This window comes from Bos taurus, chromosome 25 (assembly GCF_002263795.3).
Source record: "Bos taurus isolate L1 Dominette 01449 registration number 42190680 breed Hereford chromosome 25, ARS-UCD2.0, whole genome shotgun sequence".
NCBI lineage: Eukaryota > Metazoa > Chordata > Mammalia > Artiodactyla > Bovidae > Bos > Bos taurus.
Window position 1 is genome coordinate 36,749,094 of NC_037352.1, and position 17,602 is coordinate 36,766,695.

General features: G+C 43.2%; 1 protein-coding gene across 2 annotated transcripts in view; it reads right to left on the reverse strand.

Moving 5' to 3' along the window:
* The window catches only part of CYP3A24 (cytochrome P450 family 3 subfamily A member 24), a 79,006-nt gene that overhangs the window by 39,716 nt on the left and 21,688 nt on the right, over positions 1–17,602 (reverse strand). The window contains exons 1-2 of one of the 2 annotated variants that reach the window (XM_024985097.2): positions 10,757–10,925; positions 6,436–6,529 (exon numbers count right to left, since the gene is read on the reverse strand). In XM_024985097.2, coding sequence (XP_024840865.1) covers positions 6,436–6,529; positions 10,757–10,827 — 165 coding nt within the window. In that variant the 5' untranslated portion in view covers positions 10,828–10,925. Of the gene's footprint in view, positions 1–6,435; positions 6,530–10,756; positions 10,926–17,602 lie in introns of those variants that run through there. The other variant, XM_059881703.1, reaches the window with a different exon arrangement.

The window sequence follows — 17,602 nt, forward strand, 5'->3', positions numbered from 1 at the left end:
TCTGTGATACCAAATGGCCATAGTATCCTTTGGAAGACAGGGAACACTAGCCTGTTGAAGAGTCTCTTAATTACAATATTGTTTACAATTAGATCAGTTCTGTAGAAAACAAAGAAATGGGTGGAAGTGCCATATATGTTGCTCTTTATCTCTCTGTGAGACATGCCAGACTTGTGTCCTAAGGGTACAGACTTGAGTGTGAAACCTTCAGCTCCCTCCTGTTCTCTTACTTTGCCCCTGTATCTGGGGCTGCCAACTGAACAGGCTGAGAATCAAGGCACCCTTCCAGGAGAGCTTACCTCAGTCTCAGTAGACTATTTAGAGGATATGTCTTGGGACAGATGCTGATTCCTGACTTGAGAGCTCGAGTTTTGGGGGAAGCCATTACTTTTGGAGATGAATGGCTTGGAGGCAAGGGGAAAGAGGGATCACAAAATAGCCTTCCTCCCTACTGGGAGCCAAGTCGTTCCCATAACAAAGCCACTTTGCCAGATGTATTCTTGAAGGACTCAAGAGAGCATATGCTAAGACTTTAAACTATGCTAAGTTAACTAACATAGAATAGGGAGAGAAGGAAACTCCTGGTAAACTCTTAACAAAGATTATGGGAGGCTCTCCACATGTTTACTGACATTGATCCTGAAATTACAGAGGGAGAAATGATCTTAAAAGATAGATTTCAGGGATACTCTTTCTACCCCCTTCTGATGCCTATGTCAGATGCTTTCTCTATCTCCTTTATACTTTAATAAAACTTTATAAAAAAAAAAAAAAAGATAGATTTCGGAGAGTGTTTTGCCTATGTTCTCCTCTAGGAGTTTTATAGTTTCTGGTCTTACGTTTAGATCTTTAATCCATGAGTTTATTTCTGTGTATGTGTTAGAAAGTGCTCTAGTTTCATTCTTTTACAAATGGTTGACCAGTTTTCCCAGCACCACTTGTTAAAGAGATTGTCTTTAATCCATTGTATATTCTTGCCTCCTTTGTCAAAGATAAGGTGTCCATATGTGCATGGATTTATCTCTGGGCTTTCTATTTTGTTCCATTGATCTATATTTCTGTCTTTGTGCCAGTACCATACTGTCTTGATGACTGTGGCTTTGTAGTAGAGCCTGAAGTCAGGCAGGTTGATTCCTCCAGTTCCATTCTTCTTTCTCAAGATAGCTTTGGCTATTCGAGGTTTTTGTATCTCCATACAAATTGTGAAATTGTTTGTTCTGGCTCTGTGAAGAATACCGTTGGTAGCTTGATAGGGATTGCATTGAATCTATAAATTGCTTTGGGTAGTATACTCATTTTCACTATATTGATTCTTCCAATCCATGAACATGGTATATTTCTCCATCTATTAGTGTCCTCTTTGATTTCTTTCACCAGTGTTTTATAGTTTTCTATATATAGGTCTTTAGTTTCTTTAGGTAGATATATTCCTAAGTATTTTATTCTTTCCGTTGCAATGGTGAATGGAATTGTTTCCTTAATTTCTCTTTCTGTTTTCTCATTATTAGTGTATAGGAATGCAAGGGATTTCTGTGTGTTGATTTTATATCCTGCAACTTTACTATATTCATTGATTAGTTCTAGTAATTTTCTGGTGGAGTCTTTAGGGTTTTATATGTAGAGGATCCTGTCATCTGCAAACAGTGAGAGTTTTACTTCTTCTTTTCCAGTTTGGATTCCTTTTATTTCTTTTTCTGCTCTGATTGCTGTGGCCAAAACTTCCAAAACTATGTTGAATAGTAATGGTGAAAGTGGGCACCCTTGTCTTGTTCCTGACTTTAGAGGAAATGCTTTCAATTTTTCACCATTGAGGATAATGTTTGCTGTGGGTTTGTCATATATAGCTTTTATTATGTTGAGGTATGTTCCTTCTATTCCTGCTTTCTGGAGAGTTTTTTATCATAAATGGATGTTGAATTTTGTCAAAGGCTTTCTCTGCATCTATTGAGATAATCAAATGTTTTTATTTTTCAATTTGTCACTCATTATCAGAGAAATGCAAATCAAAACCACTAGGAGGTACCATTTCACGCCAGTCAGAATGGCTGTGATCCAAAAGTCTACAAGCAATAAATGCTGGAGAGGGTGTGGAGAAAAGGGAACCCTCTTACACTGTTGGTGGGAATGCAAACTAGTACAGCCACTATGGAGAACAGTGTGGAGATTCCTTAAAAAACTGGAAATAGAACTGCCTTATGATGCAGCAATCCCACTGCTGGGCATACACACTGAGGAAACCAGAAGGGAAAGAGACACGTGTACCCCAATATCCATCGCAGGACTGTTTATAATAGCCAGGACATGGAAGCAACCTAGATGTCCATCAGCAGATGAATGGATAAGAAAGCTGTGGTACATATACACAATGGAGTATTACTCAGCCATTAAAAAGAATACATTTGGATCAGTTCTAATGAGGTGGATGAAACTGGAGCCTATTATACAGAGTGAAGTATGCCAGAAAGAAAAACACCAATACAGTATACTAATGCATATATATGGAATTTAGAAAGATGGTAACAATAACCCTGTATACGAGACAGCAAAAGAGACACTGATGTATAGAACAGTCTTTTGGACTCTGTGGGAGAGGGCAAGGGTGGGATGATTTGAGAGAATGGCATTGAAACGTGTATAATATCATATATGAAATGAGTCGCCAGTCCAGGTTCAATGCACGATGCTGGATGGTTGGGGCTGGTGCACTGGGACGACCCAGAGGGATGGTATGGGGAGGGAGGAGGGAGGAGGGTTCAGGATGGGGAACACATGTATACCTGTGGCAGATTCATTTTGATATATGGCAAAACCAATACAATATTGTAAAGTTAAATAAAATAAAATAAAAATAAAAAAAAGATTTCTCACTCAGTCGGCTCCAGATATCTGCCATAAGTTATAAAAACTGGCATTTGGACCAAATCAGTCTTTAGAAAAACTGTTACAGCTGGCTCAGACAGTATATTATGGTAAAGAATATGAGAAAGAAAATAAGAGGGGAAAAAAGAACCAGGCAAAAGACTGAAGCCCCAAAAATGGCTGTTAGACCTGCTCTGAAACAGCCTGAGAAAAATGCCCAGATGGACCCAGGTGAAAAGGGATGGGCTTGTTATTACTGTGGAAAGAAGGGGCATCTCAAGTGGGATTGCCCTCAGGCATCTATGCCACCCCCAGCTCCATGTCTGGTCTGAAAAGGACCATACTGGAGAAGAGACTGCCCTCTAAGGTGTAGGCCCCAGGGGTCGGACTCTCAGGACAATCAGGACCAAAGGTGCCCACACAAGCTTCCACCCTAATTACACCTGAGGAACCCTGGGCATTAATAACTGTGGGGGGCCAACCAGTCGATTTTATTTTGGACCCTGGGGCAGCTTTCTCTTTGCTCACTGAAGCCCCTGGTCTGCTTCTGTCAGAACGAGCCAAACGTTATTATTTCAGTCATCCTTTAAGCTGCAACTGGGACTCTGAGCTGTTTTTCTCATGAGTTTCTAATCGTGCCAGAGTCTCCCTCACCCCTTCTGGGGAGGGATATACTGAACAAAGTCCAGGCCTCTGTTTTCATGAATATGGAACCCGTTCTTTTAACTGAAAAAAATGTAAATCCTAAAGTGTGGACTGATGGAAAAACTGTGGTCGAGCACAAAATGTTGTTCCTCTCCTTATCAAGCTCAATGACCCTCACCTATTTTCATATCAAAAGCAATATCCATTAAAACCTGAGGTTAAGAAAGGGTTAAAGCCTATCATTGAAAATTTAAAGTAACAAGGGCTATTAATTCCCTACAATAGTCCACGTAACACTTCTATTTTGGGTGTGAAAAGGCTCAAATGATAAGTGGAGACTTGTTCTAGATATATGAATAATAAGTGCCTAATTCTTATACTTTATTGTCTGAAATTCCTAAACAAGCCATATAATTTTCAGTGACTGATTTGAAGGATGATGCTTTCTAACATTAAACCTATATTAAATCATCCTCTACCTATGATTTTAAGACAATTGAGAGGATTCTTGGGCATTACAGGCTATTGCCAAATTTGGATTCTGGGTTATGGGGGACTTGCCCAGCTTTTAATGAGGGCTCAAACTGCCCCCCAAAAAAGGGACTCTCTCTATGACAGACTGTTTTTGCATACAGATACTGTCATAGATCCTAAAGCCTTAGAATTAACTAACTATGTGACTCAGCTTTTCAACAGACATTACTAGAACTCTGGGAGGTGACCCCTGACCCAGCCTCCACATTGGTCTAATTTCTGGGTCTGTGGAGCACTCCCCCTCCTAATCAATTGAAGGCTTCCCATGGTGGGTTTCTCCACTTCAAGGAAAGGACTTTCTTCAACTCTGCAAATATCTTCATGAACAACAATCGTATGTGATGCCTCTTCTTGATCTGATGACATCTAACAATCCTAAAATGGACTGGTGTAACTATGGACATAATGTAACTTTTAATTTTGATTATGTTTTAACTTGGTTTAATGACCATTTTGCCTTATATCTATAACTATGTAACTGGATTTTTTTCTAACTGGCTGAAACCTCTTAAGTTACAAATGGTTGTTCAAGCTCCTATGAATGCCACAGGCTCCTCAAACTATTACTTGGGGTCCCTGAATCAGACACCCTCAACATGAGGGTTAGGAGAATATGTTGCCTCAACAATTTAGGGACTATGCCCCTCAACAGCAGGAAGTAGTTATGGGATGAAAATGATGCCCCTTTCCCTTGCAACATAATTCTCCTAAAAGAAAAGGTTGGGGAGGGGGGGATGAGAGAGTCAGTTCCTAGGCAGGCTGATAAAAAGACCAGATTCCCCAAGGAGGAGAAAGGGGTCTGAGGCTCTCAAGGAGAAAAGGACAAATATTTTTTTCTATATTACTTTGTCTTAGTGAATATGACAATGTATCTTGCTTGAGGACATGTTTCTCCTTAGCAAGAACCTTCTGACTAATCTTGTTATCTTGAAACTTGTAAATTGTGGGAGTGGGTCTGGTAGGACCTTTACAAACTTGAGACATTCTTTTGATGTATTGTAATAACCAATTTAAAAAGTATACAGCTCCCTTGCTAAGACTAGTGAGGGGGGCACTCTCCATCACCCTTCTGATGTCTGTCTCAGAAGCTTTCTCTGTCCCTTTTTATACTTTAATAAAACTCTGCTACACACACATACACACAGGACAAAAAGACCTGGCCTGAGTTTTTACTTCTATAACTTAAAAAAAAGCCTGTCCCTAAGTTTCTATCATGATATTTAATGCTTTAACAAGTAAATGAAAGTCTCAGAAATGTGAATTGGGGTGCATCTACTAAAGAGTTCACCTAGGAAAGGTGGAGAGAAAATTACTGCTTCTTCAGATGGAAAAATGTTCAGGAAACTCTGAGGCAGTAACAAGACAGTGAAGACCTCAGTTGGGAGAATCAGGATCTGAGAAACAAGCCTCATGTCTGCAGGACAGGAAATCTAAGCCAGAGAGCAGCCTGCACACGGGGCTCTGCCTCTGCACATCTGAATGCAGTTCATGACCTTCAGTTCAGGGGCCAGGCCCTGGGGAGGCATCAGAGCTGAATGAATATCAGAATTCACAGTCCATCTGCCACCTTCTACATTCCTTTCAGTTAAATTAAACTTCTAATAATTTTGTCAAATCATATCATTTCTAGTGATTTTTGTATATGTAATTCTGCCTTATTTTTAAAAACTCCACAATTTATTTAGCAGTTAAGTATCTGAAGCAAATAGACAACCACCATGTTGTCTCAGTTACACTAATTCCCTGCTCAAACTCATCCATGAGGTGCCCACTTTGAAAGCACAGAAGAAAAGCAGAAAGCTTTTGTTCCATTTTTCATATCCCAAAAGATGTCATGTGTAGCAAGAGGTAGAGCAGAAAAAGCGAGGAAAAAAAAAACAACCTGCAGGCACTAGCAGTTCTTGAGAGAATCCAAGTATGTGCAAATTACCTGATACATTAAAAGTGAAGCATCCAAGCAATTCAGGAGAAAGGAGAAAAAAGGGTACCCAGAGCTTATGCTACCAACAGGATACATCTGACTGTACTGTACGCTGCTTAAGAGCCACGACCAGGCATCCCTTCATGCTTCTCTCCTGACAATTAGTAGGGCTGTGCTTTGCTGGGAATCTGCACCTGGCAGAGATAAGACCCTCTTCACAAAGCTTACAAGATGGAACTTCAAATCCTGTGCTGACTCAGCCAGAGAGTTCAGCTGTCTGAGGAGGCAAACCTGAGGCTCCTGACAGCTGACAACAGAGGCCTCGGGTAAAGAGGGCATGTGTGGGTGGGGCCTACAATGCCATTTCTGGGAAGTAAGAAAACTCTCCACTATCTCCTGAGGAGGAGAATTTTTACTATGCAACTCATCTGGGATTTGCAATAAGAAGCAAAAAAGGGACATCAAACAACACACACCTTTCGGTAGGACAGAACATTTCCAAAATAAGGCAGAGGTCTTGGCCCAGGAACTCCCAGCTTCTTAAATAGTCCGTGTGAATAAGTTCCATATCTATAAAGTGAAAGAGAAAATCCAGGTCAGGGATTGTGGAATGTGTGGAGCTGGCCAGTCACAGACTTGGAACTGGAACTGTCAGCCTAGAGAGGTAACATGTAGGCGATAAATAATAACAGCAATTCCAAAAGCAATAATTACTTTCATTCATCATCTTCTTTCCCTCTTGCACAGTGAGATAATATCACTTTCACCATCAAGTGAAATCTTGAAGGTCCTAATCCTAGATTGGATGCTTGATAAATATTTAAATTTGAGAGCTCCTGAGAGGTGTAGGCTATAATTCCTCCAAAAAATTCATTCATATGTATTCAGCAAGTTAACTCTTCCATGATTTAGAGATTCTCATTCTAGATACAAAGGGGAAACTTTTCTTTTCTGTATCAAACATGAGACTTTGGTTAACTGCATCTGCCCAATGACAGAGTTACTAGAGTCTACCTTGGCATTGTTCTTATCTTTCTCCTTTCCTCTATATTGTTTTGTTGTTTAGTCACTCAGTCATGTCTGATTCTTTGTCACTCTATGGACTGCAACATGCCAGGCTTCCCTGTCCTTCACTATCTCCTGGAGTTTGCTCAAACTCATGTTCATTGAGTCAGTGATACTATCCAACCATCTTATCCTCTGTCTCCCTCTTCTCTTCCTGCCTTCAATCACTCCCAGCATCAGGGTCTTCTCCAGTGAGTAAGCTCCTCCCATCAGACCTCCCTCCATGCTGCTGCTAAGTCTCTTCAGTCATGTCCGACTCTGTGCGACCCCATAGACAGCAGCCCACCAGGCTCCCCCCGTCCCTGGGATTCTCCAGGCAAGAACACTGGATCTGATTCTTCTTAACTCTGTCTTCACAAGCTGGCATTAAAACAAGCACAGTGTTCTTGTCTGTATAATGAAAACTGTGTTCAAGACTTCCACTGCCATCATAGAAATTGAGTACCTTTCAGCTACACCCATGACTCTGTCACCAGGCAATTTGGTTGACTTGAACTACAAAAAAGGGTGGTTGACCCTTTTGTTCCCTGAAACTGTATAAATGAATCAATGACTAAAGGATCCATCTCCAGACCATTCCCCACCTCATGGCATCTGGTCCTCCAACCACCTGCTAAGCCCAGGGCCTGAAATACACTCATTTTTCTGAAGATTCTCAATCATAAAGCAGCTAGATTACTTCCTCTGCACTTCAACTATCTTAAAAACCAATCAAGCTGGTGCTCCCTATGCCAGGCCTACCTGCAGGTTATTCTTCATGTATTATGTGTGCAAGCTCACAGTTCCGAGTTGTGGATCTTTGCAAGCCTGCTCACTCTGGTGTTCCTGAGAGATGACAGAGTGCAGGAAAAGAGAGGCTGAAGGAAGAAACTGCCATCGATGGTTTAAACATGAACTTGCTAGGCCTCCAAGGCTAACTCTCTAGAGGCAAATTAGTAAGGTATGGTTGAAAAGCATGCTATGTGTAAATGGTTCATCATGCCCTATGGGCACTTTCAACAAAGAGATATCACGGTTCCCAGTCTTCAGTTACCTTTCCGTGTAGAGCAACAGACTTTGTGTGACCAAAAATGAGTGACCATAAAAAACTCCAGAATACTGGACTAAGCTCCTCTCTCTCCTTCTTTGGAAGGTAGCCTTTAAGGTAGCACAGGTTCAAATCTCTGTAGAAATCTAGCGGTCTTAAAGTATGTGATAAGAGAAACCCAAAAAATTTCAGGAAAGTACCTATGTTGGAAGTGCACACAGAGGTACCTTGGCCAAGTGCAGTCGGCTATATCTCTCTTTCCTCCAAAGCAAGTGGAGGAGGTGTGGGCACCAATCACCACAAAAGAGATGGCCTGGGCTATTCAAACCCCAGTTGCTTCCTCTGTCTTCACAAACAGGGCAAGTCAATGTCTGCTTCTGAACCTTCAGTGTGCTGCTGCTGCTGCTGCTGCTGCTAAGTCGCTTTAGTCGTGTCCGACTCTGTGCGACGCCATAGATGGCAGCCCAACAGGCTCCACTATCACTGGGATTCTCCAAGCAAGAATACTGGAGTGGGTTGCTACATAAACTCAAAAGTGATGCCAAGCAATTGAGTGAACATGTTGGCAACACTGGTCCCACAGAGAGCTCTGGTATAGTGTCTAAATTCACATGGTTCCACCAAGGCAGCAGGTGGACTGAGTGAATTATTTGGCTTCTTTCTAGCTCTTCACTTTTTGGTTGGTACAGTAATGCTATTTTGGGTAAAAAGGAAGGGGCTAAAGATAAAGCCAACATTTTTATAGTCTTTACATCCTGTCAGCCTAACAAGAGCATTGCCTGCAGCGGCCGATTCCTGGCTGCACCAGCACCTTCTCAGGCTACAGGGATGTTTGCCTGGTGGGACACTAGCTGGTACCAGCCCCACTGTCAGACGGACCACACACAGTGTGACTGAGGTTGTGTCTTGTCCCCAGGCTTCCAGCAGATGAGATGCCAACCCTGTTGACCTTCTGTGGGACCAGGTCTGAGGAATAACTCTAGGGGGTCTGCTCTGAGGAAAGAGGAATATTCTCCCCTCCATCCCGATCTCTCTCTGGATGCCTCTCATATCATCACCAGCTCCCAGGCATGTATACTCATCTTCCCTGAAGACTAAAATAGCTTGCTGGACATGCATATTTAAAAGGGTATATCACAGGAATATTTTACTACACTAGATTCATATTCCAGGCATTATTCTAGAGGGCGAATTTATTTACATACCTTTCTAGGTGCTGGAACACCTAGAAACAGTCCTCTTTTGTCCTTCAGGGAAAAACCACATGCTGGAAATACTCATATTGATTTTGAATCCCATGGACAGAGGAGCCTGGTAGGCTACAGTCCATGGGGTCGCTAAGAGTCAGGCACGACTGAGCGACTTCACTTTCACTTTTCACTTTCATGCATTGGAGAAGGAAATGGCAACCCACTCCAGTGTTCTTGCCTGGAAAATCCCAGGGACAGAGGAGCCTGTTGGGCTGCCTTCTGTGGGGTCACAAAGAGTCAGACACGACTGACGCGACTTAGCAGCAGCAGCAGCAGTACTAAATAGAATGAAATTAAACTGTACCAATTAATTTTATAATAATAGACAGAAAATATGTTGCTGAAATAACTTAAATTCCTAATACTTCTTTCAAGTAATTAAAATGAGGTTAATATTACCCATATACATGTCATCATGATTTACTACACTTAGTGAAAATGAAATTGACACAGAACCTAAATGTGATTTGTAGGGGTATCTCTCTAATCACTCATTAGAAATAACTCCTCTCCCAATCCAATCCATGATACCAGAATCTCAACATTGAAAGGAATTTTTCTGCTAGATGGTTTTGATTCGACCTCCTGTGCCACACTTATACAGGGAAAATAAAATCCAAATTGGACTCTGGGGCTTGTGCCTCTTGTAGGCTTAGCAGATGTCATATCACAGGGAAAATAAATATGTACATTGATTCTAACCCTTCCAGAGATTGAGAGAAAAGGTGAAAGAAATGAATATAATTTCAAGATTTTTACCAAGTCTCCTCAGATCTTAAGCTTTCTCATTTGGAAACTAGATAATTTCTGCAGAGTACAGGGTGCGGGAATTGAGTCTTAGGAAGGGATGCCCTGAGGAGGGGCACAGAAAAGGGGAAGGTCTGACCATGAAAAAAAGGGTGCTCAGTCTCAGGCCTCCCAACAAAGTCGGGGTGCACCCCATGCCTTGTGTAAATAACACCTGGAAGAAGGGTCCGGAGCAGGAACTCCTGAGTGACAAAGGGGCCGATACTTCCTCATGTCTCTTGCAGCAGGTACAGTCAGAGAGACTGAAACAAAAATCCACGTTGATCCTTGCCTCCAGGATTCCCAGCCATGGGAATCAGTAAGGACTATGCTGTACATGGGCCAGTTGTTTTTAATTTGCCCTTGATGGACTCTGGTTGACTACTCTAGGTCCACGCAAACTGGCAGTCAATCAGAGGGTCATTCTCAGGAGCAAATAATGTCACAAACCCTCCTAACTATGCTAACAGCAACTCAGGAGTAAAGTTAACTCCTTCAACAGATGTGGGTAAGATCGATGATAATAACCCATTTGGTGCCCATAGCACATGATGCTTGAGCAACTTCCCCTCCATTTACTTTGAACTTTAAAAAACTAAGGGAACCCCCTTTCCTGATTAGCACCCCAAGACCTAGGTTTTAGAAGAGATGAGCCTAACAGTTACTCACAGATAAAGGAGCACCAGGCTGATAGACAGGAGAACCCAGGTTTCCATGGAAAAGCTTGGGATTAGCTCCATGGCCACTTTCTTGGTGATTCCCTCCTCTGAGTTTCCTTTCAGCTGTGTGTGCTGCTCTCTGCCTACCTCTCAGTGTGAAGCTTCTGTTCACATTAGGTGGAGATTCAGTGTGGTTGGGAGATTTATGTGCTTAGAAAGGAGTTGGAGCTGGAGCTGCAACCAATAGAAGAGCCACCTGGGCTCCACCTGTAGGAGCCCTCTCGGCCTTGGTAGTTGGCTGAGCATCATGCACATTACAGTTTGACCTCCCTTGAGTTCATATTCTGTAGGAAATCAATAAACAACTCAATCAGTGTTAACAGTAAGCCCAAAGGTTACAGAAACTCAAATAAAGCCACTGGCTTTAATTCTCCTCTCGACTGCCCTGTCTCTAGGGTTGCCTGCAGTCCAAAATGTTTGAAATTGTTCAAACAAGATGATGGTGGCAGTGTAGTTGCCAAGTCGTGTCCCACTCTTTGTGACCCCATGCACAGCGGCCCGACAGGCTCCTCTGTCCATGGGATTTCCCAGGCAAGAATACTGGAGTCAGGTGTTATCTCCTTCTCTAGGGGGTCAAACAAGATGGCTGTACTGATTGTTACTGTTACTTATATGATTTTTTTTTTCTGCCCAGGAATGCCCCTGTTTCCCTTGTAGGCTCTTAATTATGCTTCAAAATGAAGTTCAGACAGAACATCTGTGTTAGAGATTTCCCAAACAAACCTCCTTGAGCAGATATAACAATTTCATCCTCTGGGGACTTCTGTCCCTTGCACACAATCCTACTATCTCCCACACCACAGTCAGTTTCCACTTCTAGTCCCCTCAGTGGATCAAGAGCTTGGGCACATGCTGGATACTAGCCACAGTCATGTCCCAGGTACCTAGCACAGTGCTTTCAGAAGTGCTTTCCTGAATTGTTGACACACCAAGAGGGCCTGGCTGGGCCTTGGTCACTGTCTCTGTATTTTCAGGAGAATCCATCAGAATCCTGTTGACAAGAGGGCCCCAGAAGGAAAGGCAGGACATGGAGGAGAGGGTGATGGCTGCACCAATGGTATCAATTCAGGCTCATTCCTGTCCCACCCTCAGAGTATCCTGCAAGTCAGATTCTAGATCAAAGAATGGTCTCCTCTCTCTGGAAAGGCTGCAATCCAAAATCAAAGGGTGTAAAGAGAGAGAAAAAAGCAGCCCAATGGCCAAGAGGACCCCAACGTCCTTAGCCACCAGTAATGTGGCATGTACAGCAACAGGACTCCAAAAAGATCACACGAGGGCATGTTATCTCTGGGGAATGTGAGGTGTGGGTGGGTCAGAGCAGACAGGTTCCCACTTGTGGACACGTAGGGCATTTGGGGCTTCCCAGGTGGCACCAGTTGTAAAAGAAAAAAAAAAACCCACTTGCTAATGCAGGAGACCTAAGATACACAGGTTAGATCCCTGGGATGGGAAGATCCCCTGGAGGAGGAAATGGCAACCATCTCCAGTATTCTTGCCTGGAGAATCCCATGGCAGAGGATCCTGGAGGGCTACAGTCCACAGGGTTACACAGAGTTGGACACTACTGTAGCGAATTAGCATGCACAAAACAGGGAGTGTTTACTGGGTAACAAGGAGCTGATACTGAGGAGGCCTAGAGTAGCCGTTGGTATTACCAGCTGGTAGGCCTTCCCCTGTGCAGTTAATTCGCTTCAGTCATATCTGACTCTGTGTCCCATGGGCTGTAGCCCACCAGGCTCCTCTGTCCATGGGATTCTCTAGGCAAGGATACTGGAATGGGTTGCCATGCCCTCCTCCAGGGGATCTTCCTAACCCAGGGATTGAATCAGCATCTCTTATGTCTCCTGCAATGGCAGACGAGTTCTTTACCACTAGAGCCACCTTCTATCCATGCTGAATTCCTGATGGGAGCAGTATGAAGGCTGAGCATCGAGAATTTACACTGGCTCATTATCAGTACTTTGAACCATGTCCTGCATCTGCCAGGCCTGAATGACCATGGATTACATGAAAAACAAAACCTCAAAGGTTCCCAAAACTTGATAGAAACATAAGACATGTAAGCTGTGTTTGTGCACTTCCTTCTCCCTTTATCCTTTCTCACTTTTACTCCTACAGAAAGTGATACTCATCTCTTGGTAACTCTTTCCCTCACTCTGGCCTGAGAGTTCCCAGGGCTGTTCCATACTGGCCTGAGTGGAAGTCTCATTAGTAAAATGCAGCAAGTCTGAACTATGTCTCCTGCACTTTTTTATTTCCTTGGGAGCTTCTCATGGAGCATGATATTTCTACCATCAGAGTTTGTCATCTTAGGGTTCACTTCTTCCAGGAGGCCTCTGTTAAAATCCACATCCAATGAGAATTGTATTGTCTGAACACATTTATCTGTCCATTGCGTCATCCAAGTGAGTTAATTCAGCTGGTTAATTCAGCGCTGGTATTGTGCTGGACTGTGGGCTAGAAGCCATCCAGTCCCCTCCCTGGGGAGCAGCCTCCGGTGGAGGGAGTGAGACACACAACCAAGCTCAGTATGGGGCATACCTCTGGAATCCTTGGGGAAATGGAGCCCTAGAGAGAGGCAGCAAAGGAGAGAAATGAACGGAAGCTTGAGTACCAACAAAGCACAGACCTGGGAAACTGGACGATGATCCCCAGGGAAAGTCAGAAAGTCCAAGGAATTTTGATACATTTCTGCCCCCTTTTGGTACCTTCCCTGGGTACTGTTGGGGCTTCCCTGGTGGCTCAACTGTAAACAATCTGCCTGCAATGCAGGAGACCCAGGCTCGATCCCTGGGTCAGGAAGGTCCCCCTGGAGAAGGGAATGGCTACCCACTCCAGCATTCCTGCCTGGAGAATCCCATGGCCAGAGGAGCCTGATGGACTACTACCATGGTGTTGCAAAGAGTGGGACATGATTGAATGATTAAGCACACGCACACATGGCATAGTTTTAAAGAGGGTCATGCTACAATCCTCCATTTACAGATAGAAAGTGAGCCTTAGTGACTGCAAGTGGCTTCCCAACAGCTATTGATCAAAACATGTTATAAGTAATATGAAGAAAGATGGCAAGTCTTCTGCTCTGAAATGCCGATATTCAACATTTGCTGATTCATGATGAGAGTCACTGTGTGAAATAGTGAGACCCAAGGCTGAAGCAGCACATTGGTCACAATTCTGGCTCTGTCTCCATGTCTACCCCTGCCCAGGGGCTCCCCCATGGGTCTGCAGAACCCAGACTTCATGTCACCTCAGCAGGAACAAGGACAGGTGCTTGTCATGAGGACCCACCTGTCTGTATTCTCCACTGAGAGGAACACAAAATACATCCCCATGAAGAGATTACAGTGTCATCTGATAACTACTGACAACTTAATTCACTCAGCTAAACCCACAGCCTTTCTTATTCTTCTTGAAAACAAAACCCTTGTGGAAACTACATACTTTCATCTTCCTCCAAAACATATGCTAATATGATGGTTTTCTCACCAACACTTACATGCCATCACCTTCCCAATTCACCTCAGGGCCTGGTCCAGCTGGTTGGAATCTGTCTAGTGTCAATAGTCTAGTCAAGTCCTGGAAAAATGTGTAGCCAGAGCCACGTCCTAGCAAAGGCAAATGGCTTGCTCTGCAAGGGGAAATAACAGAAGGCATGGTCTTTGTGCTCTTCGTTCCACAGCCAGACACACCTGACTTGAAAAGTCTCACTTACGAAGACCGTGAAGGAAGACGTGTGTGCCTGAAGAGCACCCCACACCTCACGTCTCTCATCTGGTCATTTGTGTACTGACGGCCTGGCATGGTCAAAGCTCTATTCCAAGTGCTTCACATGCAGATGTGACTAAGATCCTGATATTACTCAGGTGGAAGATAGAAATAGACAATTATAGTACTGCCAAGGTAAACTAATTATACATGTTTTAGAAACACAGTGTCCTCATCAACAATACGTGGCTTCTCTTTTCAGACTTCAGCAATCAGTCAGAGATGGAAATCAAAGAACACTCATGGAATTGGGCATTAGGCTCAGATATCAGGAGAGGTGAGCAGGGTGCCAGGGACTCAGTGATGTAAGAGGCCCTGTCAGTCTGCTATTCCTCTCCTTTTAGAGGTGACTCCTCTTCTGGGAAGCTTGTCCACTGGCTGAGAGAACTGCTCACAGTATGGGAAGGCTGTGTTTCTCTGGAATGATGTGTGTGCTAGATTCCAATTTCACAGATCACGGGTCTGTGACCAGAGCACTGCCCCAACAGAGACAAGGTGAGGCCCCTAGCAAGCCAGTCAGTAGGGGCTGGGGTGAGGTACAGGGATGTTCTTTCTGACCCACACATATCCCACCATGAAGAAACACACACGTGCCCTTAAGCAGGTGCACTTCCGTGGACTTCACAGCAAAGGGATGAGAAGGACCTCATGGCTGCTCACTTTCGACTCCATTCCTGAGTTTCTCTTTCTTGATAAATGAATCACTAATATCTCTACTGCACAGTACACCTTAGAAAGTTCTTTCAGGAAAAGAAAAGTGAAGTTGCTCTGTTGTGTCCAACTCTGAGACCCCATGAACTGTAGCCTCCCAGGCTCCTCCATTCATGAGATTTTCCAGGCAAGAATACTGGAGTGGGTTACCATGTCCTTCTCCAGGGTTTCTTCCCAACCCAGGGACCAAACTCAGGTCTCCCACATTGTAGGCAGTCTCTTTACGGTCTGAGCCACCAGGGAAGCCAAGAAAGTTCTTTCATGTCTCTCTTAACTGATTTCCCTGAAAATTCTGTGAGATAAGCAGTGCTGGTGTTGTTTGATTCCCACTTTACAGATGTAAAAACAGAAGCTTAGAGTGGGGAAGAATCTTGCCCAAACATTAAACCATGAATGCAGGGCATGGAGCTAGATCTCATAATTCTAAATTGTGCCAGTGTCATGCTTGGCTGGATTCCAAGAGGCTTCCTGGAATAACCTGGCTAGATCATACATCATGACCAAGTGGGCTTTATCCCAGGGGTGCAAGGATTCTTCAATATTTGCAAATCAAACAATGTGATACACCACATTAACAAATTGAAAGATAAAAACCATATGACTATCTCAATAGATGCAGAGAAAGCCGTTGACAAAATTCAACATCCATTTATGATAAAAAAAAAAAAAACCCTCCAGAAAGCAGGCATAGAAGGAACATACCTCAACATAATAAAGGCCATATATGATAAACTCACAACAAACATTATCCTCAATGGTGAAAAATTGAAAGCATTTCCCCTAAAATCAGGAACAAGACAAGGGTGCCCACTCTCACCACTACTATTCAACATAATTTTGGAAGTTTTGGCCACAGCAATCAGAGCAGAAAAAGAAATAAAAGGAATCCAGATTGGAAAGAAGTAAAACTCTCACTGTTTGCAGATGACATGATCCTCTACATAGAAAACGCTAAAGACTCCACCAGAAAATTACTAGAGCTAATCAATGACTATAGTAAAGTTGCAGGATATAAAATTAACACAGAGAAATCCTTTGCATTCCTATACACTAACAATGAGAAAACAGAAAGAGAAATTAAGGAAACAATTCCATTCACCATTGCAACAAAAAGAATAAAATATTTAGGAATAAATCTAACTAAAGAAACAAAAGACCTATATATAGATAACTGCTGCTGCTAAGTCACCTCAGTCGTGTCCAACTCTGTGTGACCCCATAGACGGAAGCCCACCAGGCTCCACCATCCGTGGAATTCTCCAAGCAAGAACACTGGAGTGGGTTGCCACTGCCTTCTCCAATGCATGAAAGTGAAAAGTGAAAGTGAAGTTGCTCAGTCGTGTCCTACTCTTAGCGACCCCATGGACTGCAGCCCACCAGGCTCCTCAGTCCATGGAATTTTCCAGGCAAGAGTACTGGAGTGGGGTGCCATTGCCTTCTTCGATATAGATAACTATAAAACACTAATGAAAGAAATCAAAGATGACACAAATAGATGGAGAAATATACCATGTTCCTGGATCGGAAGAATCAATATAGTGAAAAAGGAGTATACTACCCAAAGTGATCTATAGATTTAATGCAATCCCTATAAAGCTGCTGCTGCTGCTAAACTGTGTCAGTCATGTCCGACTCTGTGCGACCCCATAGACGGCAGCCCACCAGGCTCCTCTGTCCCTTGGATTCTCCAGGCAAGAACACTGGAGTGGGTTGCCATTTCCTTCTCCAGTGCATGAAAGTGAAAAGTGAAAGTGAAGTCGTTCAGTCATGTCCAACTCTTTGCAACCCCACGGACTGCAGCCTACCAGGGTCCTCCATCCATGAGATTTCCCAGGCAAGAGTACTGGAGTGGGTTGCCATTGCCTTCTCCCCCTATAAATCTACCAATGGTATTTTTCAGAGAACTAGAACAAATAATTTCACAATCTGTATGGAAATACAGAAAACTTTGAATAGCCAAAGCAATCTTAGGAAGAAGAATGGAACTGGAGGAATCAACCTGCCTGACCTCAGACTATACTACAAAGATACAGTCATCAAGACAGTATGGTGCTGGCACAAAGACAGAAATATAGATCAATGGAGCAAAATAGAAAGCACAAAGATAAATCCACACACCTATGGACACCTTACCTTTGACAAAGGAGGCAAGAATATACAAGGGAGAAAATACAATCTCTTTAACAAGTGGTGCTTGGAAAACTGGTCAACCCCTTGTAAAAGAATGAAATTAGAACACTTTCTAACACCATACACAAAAATAAACTCAAAATGGATTAGAGATCTAAATGTAAGACCAGAAACTATAAAATTCCTA